At 37.7% G+C, this 21,706-nt stretch overlaps 1 protein-coding gene across 26 annotated transcripts in view; it reads right to left on the bottom strand.

The window, feature by feature from the left end:
• The window catches only part of FAM13A (family with sequence similarity 13 member A), a 425,230-nt gene that overhangs the window by 328,953 nt on the left and 74,571 nt on the right, over nt 1-21,706 (bottom strand). For all 26 annotated transcript variants that reach the window (XM_078366841.1, XM_078366843.1, XM_078366849.1 and 23 more), the window contains one exon: nt 5,817-6,006. In XM_078366841.1, the coding sequence (XP_078222967.1) occupies nt 5,817-5,973 (157 nt within the window). In that variant the 5' untranslated portion in view covers nt 5,974-6,006. The remainder of the gene's footprint in view (nt 1-5,816; nt 6,007-21,706) is intronic.

Raw genomic sequence — 21,706 nt, 5'->3', positions numbered from 1 at the left:
CTAAGATGTGTCTGGATTCCTGACCCACAGAAACTGTGAGATAACGATAAATATTATTGGTTTAATCTACTATGTTTTGGGGGAATTTGTTATGCAGCAAATGGATAATGAATATGATATACTTTTCCCTTAAATTTTGTGGAATATTAGGTTCTATTGGGAGATGTCAGCTTAGTCATTTAAAGCTTTCAAGCTCTGTCTCTTCTACTACACAAAAGTTTATCTTTAACTTCAGAAACTTATCCAACAATCAAGCAGCTAACATCCAACAGAAAGGCATTCCATCCCTGGTCAAAGCTGAAATCCTGAAAATTTAGTTTTATTTCCTGTTCCTATATTTACCCAGCTGATTAACTTAACCTTGCCTTCTGTTTTTGGCCTAGCAAATGCCCCTTGGATATGATTTCACATGACGGCTTTTTTTAGCTTTGACCTTACTTTTCCAACAAGGATTTCTGAACCTTCCCCCAAATAAATATACTTCCAGCAATTTCAAAAAAACTACCCAGCTCCAAGAACTGTCTGTGGTCCTCAAGCCTCCTGATCCTACTGGACCAAACTAGCAGATACAAAATGTACAAATGGAAAGGACTGAATTTAATGTTCCTCAATAATATTTTCGTGTCTCTGTCCCATTTATCTGAACAACTCTTTTCCCTCAGGAATATCTCCGACCCTTAACTCTTATGATAATTAGTGATGTTCAACTAGGGAAAGTTTACAATCCTGGACATGAATATATCACATTCTGAGAGAAGAATCCATGTAGTTTTTTAGAGCCTCTTATGAGGCTATAAATATATCCAACACACACGAGACTTACCAGACCATATAACCTTAAATTTTTCTACTGCAAAATTTTAGAAAGTTATGACTATAACAAATATTCAGGAAAAGGAGATATTTGGATGACCTCATGAAGCAGAGTTACTCTCATACATTCCAGAGATCCTATTTTATTTGATTTTCGGAGCTATGTGCTAATTGTCACAAAACAGCAACTTAATAGTGGTTTAGCAATGAAGAAAAAATTATGTAAGTTAATGTCTACATCACTGAAAGATACTTTTCTGTGCAACTGAAATATTTCTTTCAAAATAGTATGACTATAATCATTAGAAACAGAATATGCCAGAAATCACAATTTGCCTAACAGCACACTTTGGCCGACGGTTAGTATGACAATATGTAGACACATTCTGACACCTGGTGGTGGCTTGAGACTCTACACCATGGGTTAAAACGACATAACCCAGAATATCTTCTTGCTAAACTAAGAGAAGCAAGCCATTAACACTGCCAGCAAGATTAGTTATTTTAACAGTTTAAAGACTATATGCTTTACAAGTTGTAATGTATACAATTTTTAATGGAAATATCCATAATCTCTTTAAAGGGCTTGATATAGGTCTTTCTGTCTTAAAACTCCTTTACAATAGTTTACCCTCATGCCAAATTGCTAAATTGTCTGCATTTACGAGAAACAATAATAAAGCATAAATAAAGTACCAACCTATAATTATGTTATGTTGGGGTTCCCCGTCAGTTCCCTTGAGAGGACGTTTCTCAGTGTTCCCAGAGAGGAAAAATCAGAGAAGGAGAGCTCCTCTCACACTGAGTGAGAGAATCCAGAAAGACAGAATCCAGGAGAGGAAAGCAGCTTTCACACTGGGAGAAAGGGGACCCCAGAGGAGAAATTCAGGAGGGGAAAGAGAGCTCCCACCATGTGGGAGGGGATTCCAGAAAGCTGGAAATCCGGTGTGGGTGAAGGAGCAGGGGAATTTATCCTGGGAGAAATTCCCACCTCCCCAAGTTCCTTTGGCCAATGAAAGGAGATCCTTTAAACTTCCACTGGGGTGACTGACTCTGTTTCTTCCCTTGCCTGCAAAATTTAAACATAAACCGTTAAATCTCCCAAATGGAGAGAGATGGAAGTGGGGCACGGCACTGGGAAGTTCTTGCCCTTAAAACTACGCCCCCTTGTGGACCCGGAAAGAGAACACATTCCCTCAATTGCATTATATGAGCGGTCACCCCTATAGTCCCATTCCCATGCCTGACACAGTGTTTAATAGTAAGCAGTATCACAGTATCACAGATTCAGTAAATAGTTGACCCCCCCCAAAAAAACCTGAAATGTAATTAAATAAAACAAATTGAAGTATTATGTCCTTAGACTTCAAACTACCCTTCAAACTTACACAGGTTCTTTGGTTTATTAACACGATAACTTCAAATATAAGAAGGGGCTTGTGTTTGTCTAATAGTAATTACCTACATAGTCTTTCAAAATACAGGTGCCAGGCCTACCCCACCTTGCCCAGCCAAGATTCTGATTCAGTAGATATGAGGTGGGCAATGCATGTGCATTTTGAAGATTCCACCGGTGATTCTATTTCACATCCCTCATTAGGAATGACCGATTTAACCTAATAAAATGTTTAGTTTGCATTACCCAAATACACCCTGTTAAAGTTTAACTAACAGTATACTAAGGAGGGGTAGAAAAAAATCCCTAATTCAAATTTTGCCAAAATTTTCCTATGTTGATGGTGTGAGTTTAAATTGTTTCAACTCTGATAGAGTTCATTACAAATGCACATATACTCTGACCACCCAGGAGTCCACTTCCAGGAAGTAGTCTATGCACACACTCTTATGTGCTTGAAATGCCATATGTTAAAGGTTAGTCATGGAACCACTGTTTGTAAAAAACAGAAGACTGGAAACAATTCATTTGTGCATCGGTATGGGACTGCTTAAAGACATGATATGTACATATGGTAGAACAGTGTGCAGAGAAAATAAAATAATTAAAAATGAGTAAAACTCTTTATGCAACTGTTTTCTAAGCATCTTGCCTTTTTGCAATTTATTTTCCTTCAATAAGGAGATAAATTCTATGGAGTAAGAACAGAAACCTGACTCTTTCCAGAGCAAAATATCATTTTGTCACAAAGAACTGCCCGAGAGTGGGTAATTTATAAAGGAAAGAGGTTTAACTGACTCACAGTTCAGCGTGGCTGGGGAGGGCTCAGGAAACTTACAATCATGGCGGAAGGAAAGGAAACCCATGCACCTTCTTCACAATGTGGCAGAAAGGAGAAGTGCTGAACGAAGGGGGAAGAGCCCCTTATGAAACCATCAGATCTTGTGAGAACTCACTCACTATCATGAGAACAGCATGAGGAAAACTGCCACCATGATTCAATTACCTCCACCTGATTTCTCCCTTGACACATGGGGATTAGGGGAATTATAATTCAAGATGAGATTTCGGTGGGGACACAAAGCCGAACCGTATCAGTCATCTACATGCCTAGTAAACAGAGCAGACAAATGTTTTTTTCAATTAACATCTGATCATCGGCAGAATGAATAGTTTCTCATAGAGTCCCTGTCAAAAGTTGATACATGTTCCTATAGAGGAGCACGTGATGAGCACTTCTCACTCATTTTCAGTAAAGGATTCTTATCAGAAGGGGAGAAAGGATTTGTAATCTCAGAAAGATATGGCCTGAAACCAGTTGCTCAAAATACAGTAGACCCACCTTCCCCACGGGGATATGTTCCAAGACTGTCAGTGGATGCCTGAAACCTCGGATAGTACCAAACCCTATATATACTGTTTTTTTTCCTATACATACATACCTATGATAAAGTTTAATTTATAAAGTAGGCATAGTATTAACTAATAATAAAGCAGAATAGAGCCAGGTGCAATGGCTCATGTCCATAATCCAAGCTACTTGAGAGGGTGCGGTGTGAGGATTGTTTGAGGCCAGGAGTTTAAACCAGCCTAGGCAATATGGCTAGACCTGCCTCTAAAAATTTTTTTTTCATTAGCAGGTTACAGAGGCACATGCCTGTATAGTGCTAGCTACTCAGGAAGCTGTGGTGATAAGATTATTTGAACTGTGGAATATGAGGCTGTAGTGAGTTATGACCACACCACCGCATTCCAGCCTGGGCAACAGAGCAAGACCCAAAAAAGCAAGCAATAAAACAGAGTAATTGGGAGAGATTTGTTCTCACCATAGATCTTAACAACCTCAACATACAATTTTTTTCCCCTTATTTAGTCGAGAATTCACCTCTTCAATTAAAAGAAGCAATTCCTGGCTTCTCTTTGGCATATGTGAACTACCAGCATCACTACTCTTGCACTTTGGGGCCATTAAGTGAAATGAGTCACCTGAACACAAGCACAGTGATACCACAATGATTGATCTGAAAATCGAGGCCACTACAAGTGACTAACAGGCAGTAGCATATATATGTGGATACACTTGACAAAGCGAGGATTCAGGTCCCAATGGGCAGGATGGCTGGAGATATCATCATGCTTACTCAGAAGGCTGCACTATTCAAAACTGATAAATTGTTGGCTGGGTGCAGTGGCTCATGCCTATAATCCCAGCACTTTGGGAGGCCAAGGTGGGCAGATCACCTGAGGTCAGGAGGTCAAGACCAGCCTGGCCAACATGGTGAAACCCATCTCTACTAATAATACAAAAAAAAAAAAAGTTAGTTAGGCATGCACCTGAAATCCCAGCTACTCGGAAGGCTGAGGCAAGAGAATCACTTAATCCCAGGAGGTAGAGGTTGCAGTGTGCCGAGATCATGCCATGGGCTCCAGCCTGGGCTACAAGAGTGAACCTCCATCTCAAAACGACTGAATGGTTTATTTCTGGAATTTTCCAGTTAGCATTTTTGGACCATGATTGGTCATAGGTAAGAGCGAAACCTTAAAAAACCAAACTATACATAAAGGAGGACTACTGTACAGAATATTTCTGAAGCCTCAAATTGTACATTTAAAAATCCCTACATGGCTGGGCGTGGTGGCTCGTGCCTATAATCCCAATGCTTTGGGAGGTTGAGGTGGGAGAATTGCCTGAGCCCAGGAGTTTAAAACCAGCTGGGGCAACACTGGAAGAACCTGTGTGTTTAAAAAACAAAACAAAACAAAGAAACAGCCCGGTGTGGTGGAACCCATCTGCAGTCCCAGTTACTCAGGAGGCTAAGAAAAGGAAGGTCACTTGAGACTCAAAGCATGAGATTGCAGTAAGCTATCATCATGATCACATCACTGCACTCTGGCCTGGGTAACAGAGCAAGACCCTATCTCTACAAAATAAAAAATAATAAAAAGAGGTAGGGAGTATAAAAACATTCTCTCAAATTATCCAGGCTTATGATTTATTTTAAACAAAATCATCAAAAAGCTGTGGGCCACACAGCTCCCAATAACTGAGATATAATTTATCTTTTTACTGTATGTTGTACTGTATTATTCCCCAAATGTTTTACATGCTTAGTTTTATCACTCCAAAAATAAGTGAAACCGCACCTCCTCCCCACAGTAAGCTTTACACCATAATGTTTTGGTTTCTCTTCTAAGTGTATGAAGGTAGTCAAGGCACTGAGTAAGTTCATAATTGACCTCAGGTGAAAGAGATACCCAAAAAGTGTTTGATTAAATTAAAAATTATTAACTATCCATTGGAATTTAATTAATCTAGGAAACTCTCTATTAATATTACAACAGTGTATTTTAGCATTTAAAACTAGGAAACATTCCAAACTAGAAATCTCTATAATTAAACTGATTGCTCTATGGTTAATCAAATTAGCACTGTCAAGACACTGTTAAACAGTAATGCCTCTTTTTAAATGAAAGGTACATTACACAATAATTTGATATTCTAATGAAGGTGCTTTAGAGGACAGTATAATCATACATTACAAAATAATTCACACAAATAATTTGTTTATCCAAGGACTGTGAAAATGAACAGAATGCCTTAACTCACCATGCTGCGTCAAGTATTCCACAATATTCCACACTACTCCTGGAATGCCATTCTCGGTGAGCCCCTGCCGTTCAAGTTCTTGGAGACTGACTCCAAATAATTTCTGATAGGTGAAATCCTTCTGTTCATTTAATGGCACTGCCACTATCTTTTTCATGTCTTCTTTCAGCCGAACCGCTGCTTTACTTTGCTTAAAAGAGCGTAAGAAAAGAGAGCAGTCAGTCATATTTACCACAGGAGGGTGCATGGTTACAAGAGGAACACCTGAGTTAAAATGTGTTTGAAGATGAATAGTTGTGGTCTTCACTTATTTTTACTTCAACTCAAATCAAAATCTCTAACATCTCTCACATGTTGCTCAGATATAATGGTTAAAAGGAGTGAAAAGCAATGAGAAACCTAAAGCCACAACTGAAGTGTGTAGCTAAGAGAGGGAGCAATACACTGCAGTATCTAAGCTATATTACTACAGTAACCAAGGGGTGTGACTCAGCCGCACCTGGTTAACAGGAAAATAAAACATTTATAAGAACAGTGAAACGCCATGCAGATCCTGAAATAATGAGATGTTTCCAAAGATAATAATTTGTCCTGGTGTCATTTTAAGGTAGCTTTAAGTTAAAGTGTCAGACAAAAACATTACAATGACCATTTTACATGCACAATGACCATTATGGTTCCCTGATTTCAGTACATATATAAATATCTCAGTAATCTTTTGGAACATAATATCAACTCAGTTCTTACTGAGGTTCAAAATGCCTTCAAATCTTTGAAACAACAACATTTGGGGAGTCATAATTTTAAATTTTTCAACGAGATTGTATTATAATATTATAAATAAAAATGAAACAGATTCAATTATATCAAGTTACTAACACAATGAAAAATTCATAACGGTTTGATTCTTCCTTGTAATAAAAATCTACATCCAAACAAAGAGAAATTTTTTTTAAGCATGCGTCTTATATAAATGTTATAAATGTTAATAAATCCAAACACTGAAAAGAGAGACAGTAAAATGCGAACAGTTTTATTTGGGGGCAGAGGCGGCAGAAATAGAGGAAAATTCCACTTTTTGAGAATGAATGTAGCAACCAACCAATGTGTCGATACTATTAAATGACTTGAATCACTATCATTCAGTCACTAAAGAATCCTAAGAGTAGAAACATTATGTTCCATCTAGAGTTGAGGAAACAAAAACCAGAGTTAAGTAATTTGGTAAAAGTCAGAGAACTAGTAAGAGACAGTTTCTTTCACCTTGCTCTTCGTCCATGTTCCTCTCCTTAATTTACAATAGATTTATATTAATGTTATAGTGCAGTTTATGTACAATTATAGTAACAAACTGATAAATGCTATCTGTGACATAAGACAATTACAAGTTAATTCTACAATCTTTATTTTGAGTAGGATACTTGTCATCTCAATTTGATTTTAAATTGTATAATATACAGAATTAGGTCAACTTTTACTAACATAGCTGCATCTTTTATAGGTCATATTTGAAAGCCAGATATCTCTAGTGAAAATTTAGCTAATGTACTTCCTTCAGGAGCTCTTGTAAGGCAGGCCTGGTGTGACAAAATCTCTTAGCAGTTGCTTGTCTGTAAAGGATTTTATCTCTCCTCTTATGAAGCTTAGTTTGGCTGGATATAAAATTCCAGGTTGAAAATTCTTTTCTTTAAGGATGATGAATATTGGCCTCCACTGTCTTCTGACTTGCAGGCTTTCTGCCAAGAGATCCACTGTAAATCTGATGGGCTTTCCTTTGTGGATGACCCGACCTTTCTCTCTGACTGCCCTTAGCAATTTTTCCTTCATTTCAACCCTAGTGAATCTATTACGTGGCTTGGGGTTGCTCTTCTCAAGGAATATTTTTGTGGTGTTCTCGATATTTCCTGAATTTGAATGTTGGCCTGCCTTGCTAGGTTGGGGAAGTTCTTCTAGATAATATCCTGAAGAGTGTTTTCCAACTTGGTTTCATTCGCCCCGTCACTTTCAGGTACATGGATCAAATGTAGATTTGGTCTTTTCACATAATCCCATATTTTCTTGAACCTTTGTTCATTTCATTTGACTCTTTTTTTCTTTAATCCTGCCTTCTCATTTTATTTATGTAAAGTTACAATACAGGCTTAATATCTATTAATATTAAATAAGTCATGAGGAAGCCACTATGGAGTAGTAGCAGTATGGGCAAAAACCATGATCTCTGTTTCCAAGGAAATTATGATTTTGTTAATTAAGTCAAACTTGTAACAGTTAACAATTTCTTCTTCCTGTAGGTTTATAAATGTAAAAATCTCCTTCATATGAATCCATGGGAAGTTTCAACCAGGTATATCTGGTGAGCAAGCAGCTAAAAAATAACCAGTAATAACAAAACTTTATAAAAAAAAAATCTTAAGTGTAGCATTAAAAACAGCTGACAGTGAAATTAAATTATATACATTTTATCTTATTTTATCTTCTTACCTAGAGCATACAGCTCAGTGGTTTAGAGTATAGACTGTGGAACAAAACTGGATCAAATCCCATTCTTACTCTTATTAGCTATAACTTTGCACAAGTCATACAACCTCTGTGTGCCTCAATTTCCTCATCTATAAAATGGGAATACCAAGAGTTTGTATGTCACAGAAATGTACGAGGTAGAAATGTGTACACTGATGTAAAGGAGTAAGAACAGTGCCTGGCACACTCATTGAGTACTGATGGTCATAATCCTTTTCTTTCTCCTTCTCTTCCTTCTAGGAATTATTATTCTGATTTCTTCTTAAAGTAATTGAGAGCTAATCATTCCTGTGGTAAACATTTCTATAAAGGTTTTATAAACATTTTAAAACCTTTTAAAACAGCAAACATGGTTGAGACATGTTTGATTGCTTAATATTTTAATGACCTAATTACTATTCTCCTTACCTCTCTAATTTTCTAAAATCTGTAAGTATGACATTTGAATGATGAAGATAAAATAACTTTATATGTAGCTTTCACAATTCCTTGATTTATTCCTAGAAATTCACAAGGTTTTCTTAGAAATCCTTTCTATACTTGAGTTTAAAACCTTGAATTAATGTTTCTTTTGTTAATAGCCCCTGCTCTCCATTCTCTGTCTTGGTTAGAATTGCAGACAGTAACAAGCAGTCTTGGCATTGGGGCTCAGAAAGGTTTCACGTTAGAGACATAATTAATCTCACACACTGTGAAGTAACTGCAAATTAAACTACCCATTTACTCAAAATAGAGCCATACTACATAACTTCTTTATGAGTAACCCCAGTAATAGAGACAGACCTGATTATTATTTCTAATTGGTAATCTACTTCAGGCTAATACCTTAAAGAAAAATAAATATTAGTTAAAAAGTGATGACACACAGTAATAAAAGAAGAGTTGATTATTGTTTTTAACTGGTTATTAATTTAGGTTAACACTTTTATAAAAGTAAATGTTCTTTTTAAAAAATCCACAATGAAACATACTAGCTATATTTTCAGAGACATCCAAATTAATCCTTCATGTGACCATAGATACTTATGGTCAAAATTCTGCTCATCTTAGTTAGAGAAGGAGTCATGTAACAGAAATCAATAATGAGATGTTTCTACTACTTGGTATCTATACTATTAAAAAATATACAGGGCCGGGCGCGGTGGCTAAAGCCTGTAATCCCAGCACTTTGGGAGGCCGAGGCGGGTGAATCATGAGGTCAACAGATCGAGACCATCCTGGTCAACATGGTGAAATCCCCTCTCTACTAAAAATTACAAAAAATTAGCTTGGCACGGTGGCACGTGCCTGTAATTCCAGCTACTCAGGAGGCTGAGGCAGGAGAATTGCCTGAACCCAGGGGGCGGAGGTTGCGGTGAGCTGAGATTGCGCCATTGCACTCCAGCCTGGATAACAAGAGCGAAACTCCATCTCAAAAAAAAAATATATATATATATACAACAGCTTACACAAATAAAAAATATCCTTTTCAGTAAGAAACATTCAATAGTCTCCTAGTCATAGAAAAATAAAAATAACTGTAGAAATTTTAAAAAGCATTAATAATTAAGTCCATCTAAACTAAAATTATTCTGTACTCGAATAGAATCACATCACTATCAATTTGTAAATTTGAATACCTGCAGAGTTTAAGCCTCCCTTCAAATTAACATCTTACCTTTCTTGCCTTAACAGAAACTAAAACAATAACAAAAGTTACTAAGTAAGGTATTCTGAGTCTACCTTAACTGTTTGAACTTTTGTTTGCATATAAATTCCCATGCATCACTTGAGTGTAAAGAATGGACTATCTGGAGCATATTCATAGGTAGGGGTGTGTGTGTGTGTGCATGTGTGTGTAAAAACAATATAGGTTTCCACATAACAAAGACAACCAGAGACCCTTAAGGTTTTACTTTTAGAATAATCCTTGGGGCCTTCTAATTCTTACACCATTACCTTAGTAGTAACAAAATCAGGACCTAAAAAATTGTAAATTCAGTCAAAAAGGGCTGTGCCTAGAGCCCAGATCTCCTGAGTTTTACACCAGAATACTTTTATATAATTAAGTACTGGTGGCCTTGTGGATGCCTTTATTTTTGTTGGTAAATAGGATAGTTAACAAAATGCACTGATTGTAATAAATATTTGTTGGTTTGGGGACACTTAGTCTCCATTTGTCCTTTTTCTGAATAACAAATCCTTCCTATGTTTTGGGGAATGACTGCATGTTCACTGTGAACAGCATTGATAAGAATACTACTCAAAATGATTGCCTTGCTTCTGGTAAAGACAGCTGTCTCCCCACCAGGTGAATCAGATACCTTCTCCTGCAAACCACTGAAGCTTGAGTGGCTTTTCATAAAGACAGAAAATGGGTACTACTATAGTGCTCTAACAAGATGGGTAATAGCATTTGCCACCTGCATCACTACAACTGTGATATAGTCCTTCATCTGCCCTTTCTGACACTGGCCATTCTTCCACTGTTCATTCCATTTGGTAAGCTGCTCTAGTAACTTTCCAGCCAAGTTTCTTTGTGCTGATATTAGCCAGAACTCATTTCCATTCTGTAACAACACTCTCTCTCTCTCTCTCATTAAAATACCTAGAAAAAATTAAAATAGAAAATTAAAGCTTTAAAAAATAAGAAAAAATCAGAATGATAATGACAGTGAACTTTTATGGAGTCTTTCCTGCCTATGCCCTTCAGGGCTGCCAATACTTCAAATGGCTTCACTCATTAAATCCTGTAATAAAGAAACCCTAGTAAGGAGGATACTTTTGTGATTTCCACTTTACAAAAGGCAGAGAAGCCAGTAAATTGCGCCAGTTCAATGCAGCCAGGAGTCACACTCAGGCAAACAAGCTGAGTCTAGGGGCCACAATCTTAACATTGTCTCCAAATGGAAAGTGGTATGAATAAAAATCACATGCTGTAAAGATAAGTGTACTTGCTAGAAATGAGAAACAAATTCCATACACTTATAGCAGAAAAAAATAGTTATTTACATGTTTCATGGTCTCTTTAATACAAAGTAAGATATGTTCAGAAACAACATCAATAATTATGATATTAGGACCTGAATAAAGAAGGTTTTCATCAATATAGTAAATAGTACAAATTTCAGAAGCCTTCAGTTTTTATAATAGATGACATGTAGTAGGGACTGACTGTGTCACAGACACTGTTGTACCTTGGTTAAAATTAATTAAAAACAGACAATGGGGAAAGGACCCCCTACTATTCAATAAATGGTACTGGAAAAACTGGCTATCCATATGCAGAAGAATGAAACTGGACCCCTACCTTTCACCATATACAAAAATTAACTCAAAATGAATTAAAGACTTATGCGTAAGACTTCAAACTATAAAAATCCTGAAAGAAACCCTAGGAAATATCCTTGCAGACATCAGTCTAGACAAAAAACTTATGACAAAGTCTTCAAAAACAAATACAAGAAAATCAAAAACAAAAAATAATGGGGACCTAATTAAACAAAAGAGTTTTGCACAGCAAAAGAAACTATCAACAGAGTAAAGTGCCTACAGAATGGGAGGAAATATTTGCAAACTATGCATCCTAGAAAGGACTAATACCTAGAATCAATAAAGAATTTACACCCATCGACAAGAATACAACAAATGGGCAGAGGACAGGAACAGACACTTCCTAAAGGAGATATATAAGCAGCCAACAAACATGAAAAGATGCTCAACATCACTCATCATTAGAAAAACACAAATCAAAACCACAATGAGATCCCATCTCATACCAGTCAGAACGGCTATAATTAAAAAGTCAAAAAATAACAGATGTTGTAAGGGTTACAGAGAAAACGGTACATTTATGAGACGTTTATCACCACTTGCAGAGGACTGTCCTGCAGATCCTGACTTAACAACAGATCAATGAATGCACTCTCACACCATTACAAATCAAATGGGCTAGGGATGGTCAAAAGCTGCTTTCAGAGGGCGAACTGCAGCCAGTTGACCAAGAACCCCTGTACATTCATACATTTATTCAGAGGTTCTAAGTTAACACACTTGTGGATAATTAGCATGGTTAAAAGACTGGTTTTACGAATGAGAACAATTTTAGGTTTTGGGCCCAGAGTAAACACTATTAACAGGTAATTCCCCTTTGATCTCCCCCTGAGAGGACCATCCAGCACAAAGTTTACATGATTAAACAGAGTACAGACAAAAAGATGTGGGGTAAACAGATTTAAACTGGGAATGCCTTTTATCTTCCCTATCTTTTCCCTAACATAATGAACCGGCTGCCTTCAGCCTGTCTCAGTAAAACCTTTTGACCTTCCAAAAGGTTTGAGACTTAATCTATAACTTTCCCTAATATTTTGATAATATTTTGCCAGCCACCACAAGTGAATCTCAACACATTTATATGATGTTGGTAGGAATGTAAATTAGTTTATCCCCTGTGAAAAGTAGTTTAGAAATTTCTTGAATAAATAAAAATAGAACTAACATTTAAGCCAGAAATCCTATTACTGGGTAGTATACACCAAAAGGAAAATAAATCAGCTGACCATGGTGGCTCATACCTGTAATCCCAGCACTTTGGGGAGGCTGAGGAAGGTGAATCACCTGAGGTCAGAAGTTTGAGACCAGCCTGGCCAACATGGCAAAACCCCAACTCCACTAAAAATACACAAATTAGCCAGGCATGGTGGCAGGTGCCTGTAATCCCAGCTACTTGGTAGGCTGAGGCAGGAGAATCACTTGAACCTGGGAGGCAGAGGTTGCTGTGAGCTGAAACCGAGCCACTGCACTCCAGCCTGGGTGACAGTGCAAGACTCCATCTCAAAAAAATAAAAAAAAAAGAAGAAAGAAATAAAGAAATCATCCTAACAAAAAGACATCTGTGCTCATATGTTTATTGCAACATTGTTCATAATATCAAAGACATAAAATAAATTTGGGTGCACATGAATGGTAGACTGGATAAAGAAAATGTAGTACACATAAAGCATGGAATACAACACAGCCATAAAAGAGAATAAATCATGATCTCTGCAGCAACATGGATGTATTTGGAGGCCAGTATCCTAAGCAAACTAATGCAGAAATGCAGAAACAGAAAACCAAATACAGCATGTTCTCACATATAGTGAGAGTGAAACGTTGGGCACAACAAAAGGGACGAGAAAGGGAGGGAGAAAAAGGCTGAAAAACGTCCTACTGGGTATTGTGTTCACTGTTTGGGTGACAGAATCAATAGAAGCCCAAATCTCAGCATCACGTAATACACACTTATAACAAACCTGCACATGTACCCTGAATCTAATATTTTAAAAGACAAAAAGTAAAAAAAAATTGTAAGTCTCAAAAACCACCTTACCAGTATATACTTTTAGCTATTTCCATTGGAATAAGAAAATTAAGGTACACTGCCAACAAAAAACAAAAAAGAAAAGAAAACTGGGGTGCAAAGAAAAACAACTTGTCCAAGTTTACATGGTGATATGGTTTACATTTGTGTCCCTACCCAAATCTTATGTGTAATTGCAATCCACAATGTTGGAGGAAGGGCTAGGTGGGGGAGGTGACTGGATCATGGGGGAGGATTTCTCCCTTGCTGTTCTAGTGATAGTGAGTCTGCATGAGATCTGGTTGTTTAAAAGTATGTAGCACCTCCTCCTTTCCTCTTTTTCTCATTTCTTTGGCCACATAAGACATGCTTGTGTTTCCTTTGCCTTCACAATGATCCTAAGTTTCCTGAGGTCTCCCAAGCCTTGTATTCTGTACAGCCTGCAGAACTGTGAACTATTTAAATGTCTTCTTTATAAATTATCCAGTCTCAGGTAGTTCTTTACAGCAATGTGAGAACAAACTAATACAGCAAATTTGGTACCTAGGAGTAAGCATTGCTAAAAGAACATCAAAATGCGGAAGCAGCTTTAGAATTGGGTAATGGTCAGAGGCTGGAACAGTTTGGAGGGCTCAGAAGAAGAAAAAAAGATGAGGGAAAGTTTGGAACTTCCTAGGGACTTGTTGAATGGTTGTGATCAAAATGCTGAAGTCCAGGCTGAGGAGGTCTCAGATAGAGATGAAGAACTTACTGGGAACTGGGGTAAAGGTTACTCTTTTTATACTACAATAAAGAAAGTGGCAGCATTTTGCCTCTGCTCTAGGGATATGTGAAAATTTGAACTTATGAGAGATGATTTAGGGTAACTGGTGGAAGAAATTTCAAAGCAGCAAAGCACTCAAGATTTGACCTGTCTGCTTCTCACAGCGTATGGTCATATGCATGAGGAAAGACATTATCTGAAACTGGAACTAATATTTATTAATAAAAGGAAAACAGAGTATAAAGTTTGGAAAATTTGCAGCCTGACCATGTGATAGAAATGAAAAACCCATTTTCTAGGGCAGAATTCAATCCAGCTGCAGAAATTTGCGGAAAGAGGAACCCAATGTTAATAGCCAAGGCAATGGGAAAATGCCTCAAAGGCATTTCAAAACCTTCACAGCAGCCCCTCCCATCACAGGGTTGAAGAATGGTTTCCTGGGCCAGGAGCCGTGTTGTTCTGCTTAAGCTCAGGACACTGCTCCCTGTGTTCCAATCACTCCTGCTCCAGCCGTGGCTAAAAGGGCCCCAGATACGCCTCAGGCCACTGCTCCAGAGGGTGCAGGCCATAAGCCCTGGTGGCTTTCACATGATATTAAGCCCATGGGTGCACAGTGGGCAAAAGTTGAGGCTTAGGAGCCTCCACATAGATTTCGGAGGATGTATGAAAACTCCTGAATGTCCAGGCAAAAGTCTGCTGCAGGAGTGGAGCCCTCATTGAAAGCCTTTATTAGGGCAATGCAGAGGGGAAATGTGGGATTGGAGCCCCACACAAGAGTCCCCACTGGGACACTGCCTAGTGGAGCTGTGAAAAGAGGATCACCATCTTCCAGGATCCAGAATGGTATATCCACTGACAGCTTGCATCTTGTGCCTAGAAAAGCTGCAGGGACTCAGTGCCACTGCAGGAAAGCAGCTGAGGAGGCTGCATCCCATAAAGCCATAAGAGCAGAGATGCCCAAGACTGTGGGAGCCCACCCCTTGCATCAGTGTGGACTAGATATAAGACATGGAGCCAAAGGAGATTATTTTGGAGCTTTAAGATTTAATGACTGCCCTGCTGGGTTTCAAACTTGCACAGGACTTGTAGTCCCTTTGTTTGGGCTGATTAATCCTGTTTGGAACAGATGTATTTACCTCACGCCTGTACCCCATTATATCTTAGAAGAAACTAACTTGGTTAAAAAAAAAAAACTTGGTTTTGATTTTACAAGCTCATAGGCAGAAGGAGCTTGCCTTGTCTCAGATGAGACTTTAGACTGGACTTCTGAGTTAATGCTGAAATTGAGACTTGGGGGACTGTTGAGAAGGAATGATTGTATTTTGTAATGTTAGAAGGACACAAGATTTGGGAGGGGCCAGGGACAGAAAGATATAATTTGGATTTGAGTCACCATCCACATCTCATGTCGAATTGTAATCCCAATATTGGAGGAGGGGCCTGGTGGGAGGTAATTAGACCAGGGAGGTGGATAGTAAAATAAGTCCATTCTCACAAGATCTGGTTGTTTAAAAGTGTGTAGCACCTCCCTCTTTCCTCTATTCTTCCTCTTCTAGCCATGTAAGATGAGCCTGCTTCCCCTTCACCTTCCACTATGATTGTAAGTTTCCTGAAGCCTCCCCAGCCATGCTTTCTATACAGCCTGTGAAACCAGGGACAATTAAACCTTTTTCTTTACAAAGTACCCAGTCTCAAGTAGTTCTTTATAGCAATGTGAGAACAGACTAATACACATGGCTGGTAAGGTTTAGAGCCAGAACGTAATTCCAGATCCTTAAGTTTCCAGTGTTTGAGCTTTTAATAATGGCACCTTATGGTATTGCCAGAACTTTTAATATTGGCAGCTCTGGGAGGGCCCAAGGGGCCAACATTACCTGCATGTAGTTCTGTTCAACTTAATATAAAATCCAATTTTAGGCTACTGAAATCATTGGCCTGAATTTCCTTATGGGAATCCTCCACAAATTTAAAGCCCATATATTTAAAGTACTTGGAAGGATATTCAGATTACATTGCTGGTTAAATTCAGAACCATGTGCTTCAGGACTCTTTGGAACTAGAGCTAGGGCTAATAAATCTAACAAGCAATGTATAAGATAGAAAGCCACCCCATCACCAAATAAAAGCAGTGCAAGGAAAGAATAAGGTGATCCTGAGATGGTCTTGCTCCAGAAAGCAATAAAAAAATGCTCAAGGCTTAAGGGGGCACATCCAGAAGATCTATGGGCCAGTGTTAATGGAATCCCACTGGCCAAATTTAGGACAGTTAGAGCACCAAGAGTAACCACTGTAAATAACATATTTAGTTAACCTTAACATATTTAATAACACTAATAACACAGCATCTTAAAAATCCCTGAATCTGTAATAAGTGAGAGAAAGGGGTAAAAAGGTTAAGGTCTTCTTTACAGAAGAATGCTGCAGTTAAATGTAGAAGGAATGACAATTAGAAAACTACCATTTTTCTCAGAAATCACTTATTAAATAATGTAAGCAAGGATAATCAGAGGCTGCCAAAACATCAAAAGAAAGATTGTTGGAGAATAAGGTTTTCATAGTGTCAAAAAGATTACCCCACAGATTACAGTCTCATCACAAAGAAAAAATTCACTATTATAGTTATATCTGCCTATAATCACCTTAACTCTTTACCCAAAAGATCCAATTTATCATCATTAGTCATGAGGACTTGCCATCATGTGTTCCTGATGTGATGCATTATAAAGAACACATAATTTATCAAGTATTCTTGGTAAAAATGGTTAAAGCGATGCTCACTAGCTTGTAAATCTAACTTCTAGTTTACAGAAAATACAGAAGCTAGAAGCACAAGTTAAAAGAGACTGTGAAAAAAAGAAACAAATCCAGGAGGGATATTCTAACACAGTTATCAGCCTGGACTCTTCAAAACATCAGTGTCATGAGGGAAAGACTGATTCTAGGTTTAAAATAAGTTAAAATACACAACCTTCAAATGTAATGTATGAATCTTGATTGTTTCTCCATTTGTTAAAGAAAAACATGGATACATGTCATTATGGGTTTTACCAAATTCACAGAATGCATAACACAAAACAGGGAAATCTAGTGTAAACTATGAGATCTACTTAATAATAATGTATCAATATGGGCTCATCAATTGTAACAAATGTACCACACCAACACAAGAGGTTAATAACAGAAGAAACTGAGAAGTAAGAACAAAGAATTATGTGGGAACGCTGTACTTTTTAGTTATTTTCTGTAAACCTAAAACCACTCAAAAAATAACACTTACTCATTTTTAAAAGCAAAAATAGGCCAGGTGTGGTGGCTCATGCCTGTAATACCAGCATTTTGGGTGGCCAAGGCAAAAGGATCACTCGGGGCAAGGAGTTTGAGACCTTTATAGACATAACTGACATCAAAAAAGGGGTGTGGGGTTGTTTAAGACCAGCCTGGACAACAAAGTGAGACCCTATCTCTACAAAACATATTTAAAAAGTTATCTGGGTATGATGGCTAATCCTCCCACCACAGCTACTCAGGAGGCTGAGGCAGAAGGATCACTTGAGCCCAGGAGCTTGAAGCTGCAGTGAGCTATGATCACACCACTGAATTCCAGCCTGGGTGACAGAGCAAGACACTGTCTCTTAAAAAAAAAAAGGAAAGAAAAAGAAAAACAGTGAATTGTCTCATCAGGACAACTTAGACATTGTGAATATGTACTGGATATTAGATGGAGTAACTTCAAATATTTTAGGTATAATATATAATAACATTATCATGTAAGAACTAATTTATTCCAGCTATAGTATTCCTTATTCTTATAAGGTACATGCTAAAACAGGGATGCAATGTAATGATGTCTTCAAATACTAAAATATTTCAAACATAAAGTGTCTATGCCTGCCTATATATTGTATAGACACATATGCAAACAAATGTACAAAGAGACAGAGAATGAGTACAAATATCACAGAATGCTAATTTTTAAATCTAAGTGGGCAGTATACAGAGTGTCCATTACACTAGTCTTTCAACTTTTATGAATGCTTGATATTTTGTCATTAATAACAAATTTGGAAAAAATAGGAACCCCTCGAAGAGACTCCCAGCTTAGCAGGGCGTGGTAGCGTGCACCCATAGTCCTAGCCACTCAGGAGGCTGAGGCAGGAGAATTGCTTGAACACGGGAGGGGGAGGTTGCAGTGAGCCCAGCTGGCACCACTACACTGCAGCCTGGGTGAGACTCCATCTCAAAACAAAAGAAAAAACTATGTGGCTATCACCAAGTTAGTTATTTTGAACCTCAATTTCTTCACCTCTAAAATGAAGATCATGTGTATGAATTGTTTGGTGCTCTAAAGATCAGCACAAATAAAATTATTTCATTTTGAAATTTAATTTTAATTTTACTGTGTGAAATTTCTTAATTTTGAAATAATTTTATTTGCAAAGTGCATAATCTTAATTCATGTATAATGTATATAATACATTGTAATCGAAGCAGATTTCCCAAATTCTACCCTGACATGAGGAAACAAAAGGTAATGCAAAGGGGGAAAAAAGAGAGAGAGCCCCAGCTAACAAAGAGTTATACCTCATACCAATTTTTTTGACAGCATAAGAGGAAAAGGAACATGTTCTTTCCAAATTGCAATTTAAAAATTAACAATAACAATTGTAGGATTACTCTTTTATAGAAACATAGACAATCATATTAGCTTAGATAAGGTTGGCATTATTGGGAAAGGACTAGATCTAAAATTAGGGCCCTTGAGTTTGAATCCTGGTTTTGCCACTGACTGGTATAGCCTCGTTGGGAATGTCAGCCTCTTTGGTAAATGTGCAGCTTTGAAAAACAGCAAGCACAGCAATAAAGAAGGATGATCCATGCTCTCTGTGATGGTTAATATTGAGTGTCAACTTGACTGGACTGAAAGATGTAAAGTATTGTACCTGGGTGAGTCTGTGAGGGTGTTGCCAAGAAAGATTAACATTTGAGTCAGTGGACTGGGAGAGGCAAACCTGCCCTCAATCTGGGTGGGCACCATCTAATCAGCTGCCAGCGCAGCTAGGATAAAAGCAGGCAGGGGAACATGGAAGGATTAGACTTGCTACATCTTCCTTCTTCATCTTTCTCCCATGCTGGATGCTTCCTGCCCTCGAACATTGGACTCCAAGTTCTTCACCTTTTGGACACTTGGACTTACATCAGTGGTTTGCCAGGGGCTCTCAGGCCTTTGGCCACAGACTGCAGGCTACACTGTCAGCTTCCCTAATTTGAGATTTTGGGATTCAATCTGGCTTCCTGGCTCCTCAGTTTGTAGATGGCCTATTGTGGGACTTCACCTTGTGATCCTTTGAATCAATACTCCTAATAAACCCCCTTTATATATATATCTACCTTATTAGTTCTGCCTCTCTAGAGAACCCTGACTACTATACTCCCTATCCAGTCACATCAGCTGAGTCAATCAATACCTTGACTTGATCATTATACAGCCTATGCATTTAATAAAATATCACATGTACCTCAAAAATATGTACAACATTATGTATCAATAAAAATTGTTATCATAATTTAATTAACCCATTTATTCCAGAGATTGCAAATTTTTCTTGTGGAAAATCAGACTTTGGTGATGACCTTGAACAGTAGGGTATAAATAACTTCGACAAGCTTAGCATTCCAATAATGGAACACTAGGCATAAATAGGTTAAATAATGTATGTAAAAGCATTTTTCACACAGTGAGAAGAACGTCAATGCTGAAAATATTGATTAAAAACTTCTTTGTGGTGACCAATTCTTTAAGAGGATACTGTTATCCTCTTAAACAGGCTGGGCATGGCGGCTCATGCTTATACTTCCAGCACTTTGGGAGGCCAAGGTGGATGGATTGCTTGAGCCCAGGAGTTTGAGACCAGACTGGCCAACATGGAAAAATCCCATCTCTACCAAAAATACAAAAATTAGCTGGGTGTGGTGATGGGTGCCTATAATACCAGCTACTCCAGAGTCTGAGACACAAGAATTGCTTAAACACGGATGGTAGAGGTTGCAGTGAGCCGAGATCATGCCACTGCCCTCCAGCCTGGGTGACAGAGCAAGACTCTGTCTCAAAAAAAAAAAAAAAAAAAAAGATACTGTGGCAGGGTTTGCAGTTGCCTATGGATGGGTGTTTCTCTTCCTTAGTAAGAGAACTCTGATGTTGTTTGCAATGGAGAACAGTGCTCAGTTAAAACATACCCAGCCTTCACTGCAGCACATCTGTGATGAGCATATGTATGTTTGATCAACGAGATGTAAATAGAAGTTGCTGGAACCACCAGAAAAACTCCTTAAAAGAAAAGCAATACAGTCTTTTCCCCACGTCCCTGTTTTCTGCCTAGATCACACATACAGTGCCCAATAGCCATGATGTAATTAAGTAGCAACCCAGAAGCTAAGCTCTAAGCACAGTAAAATAGAAAAAAAGTACTTGCAGCCTGATGACATAATGGAGCCACATGTCCGCCTTGGAATAGCTAGCCATAGACTTCTTCTATGTGAGAATCCTCAAATAGTGTTCTGTCAGAAAGTCAATTATTTACTGAATACATTGTTAAATCAAGGAAATCTGAAGCTGTCTAAAAATCAATTTTCTAAATCTAGTACATTAATTTGAAAAACTCAAAGCACTTTGCAGATATCTTATTAGTTACCCTTATAGAAACATTTCATAGCATATAGAGTTATTTATGTGCATTGTAGATCCAAGACAGTAGTTCTTAACCTAGAATCCACAAATCATAAAATCCTGAAAGTACATAAAACTACAATAATATTAGAAATCACACTCTCAAAGTGGTCTATGATCTGAAAAATAAAGATCCAACAATCTTTAAACATTCACAGAAAAGTAAAGTTTAACTGAGAAAAGATTTTTAAAAGATAATCCATTTAAATTTCCTTTTATGTTTTTTTCCTATTTAGCCCATTGATTTCTTTTTTCAAAAAATTACTTACATTAGCTTAAATTGCCTTAAATTTCACAAATTAAGTTCAACTAAATTAGACTAAAAACATTCTATTAAAAAAGACTATGTACTCAGTACTGTTGGAATGTTCAAGAAACTATTAAAGACAAATCCAATAAAAATCTTCTGTTATCACTTCTTCTGAAACCACATAGATGAAGACAAAGAAAAGTAACAGAAAAGCTATAAACTCTGTTTTGTATATGTGATGTCGAAGGATGCAGAAAGCTTATGGCAGGTAACACATCAGCACTGGGGCAGGAGTCTATAGAGGACCAGAAGT

The sequence above is a fragment of the Callithrix jacchus genome, chromosome 3 (genome assembly GCF_049354715.1).
Source record: "Callithrix jacchus isolate 240 chromosome 3, calJac240_pri, whole genome shotgun sequence".
NCBI lineage: Eukaryota > Metazoa > Chordata > Mammalia > Primates > Cebidae > Callithrix > Callithrix jacchus.
Note: the sequence above shows the minus strand (reverse complement) of the source record. Positions and strands in the feature narration are given on the sequence as shown.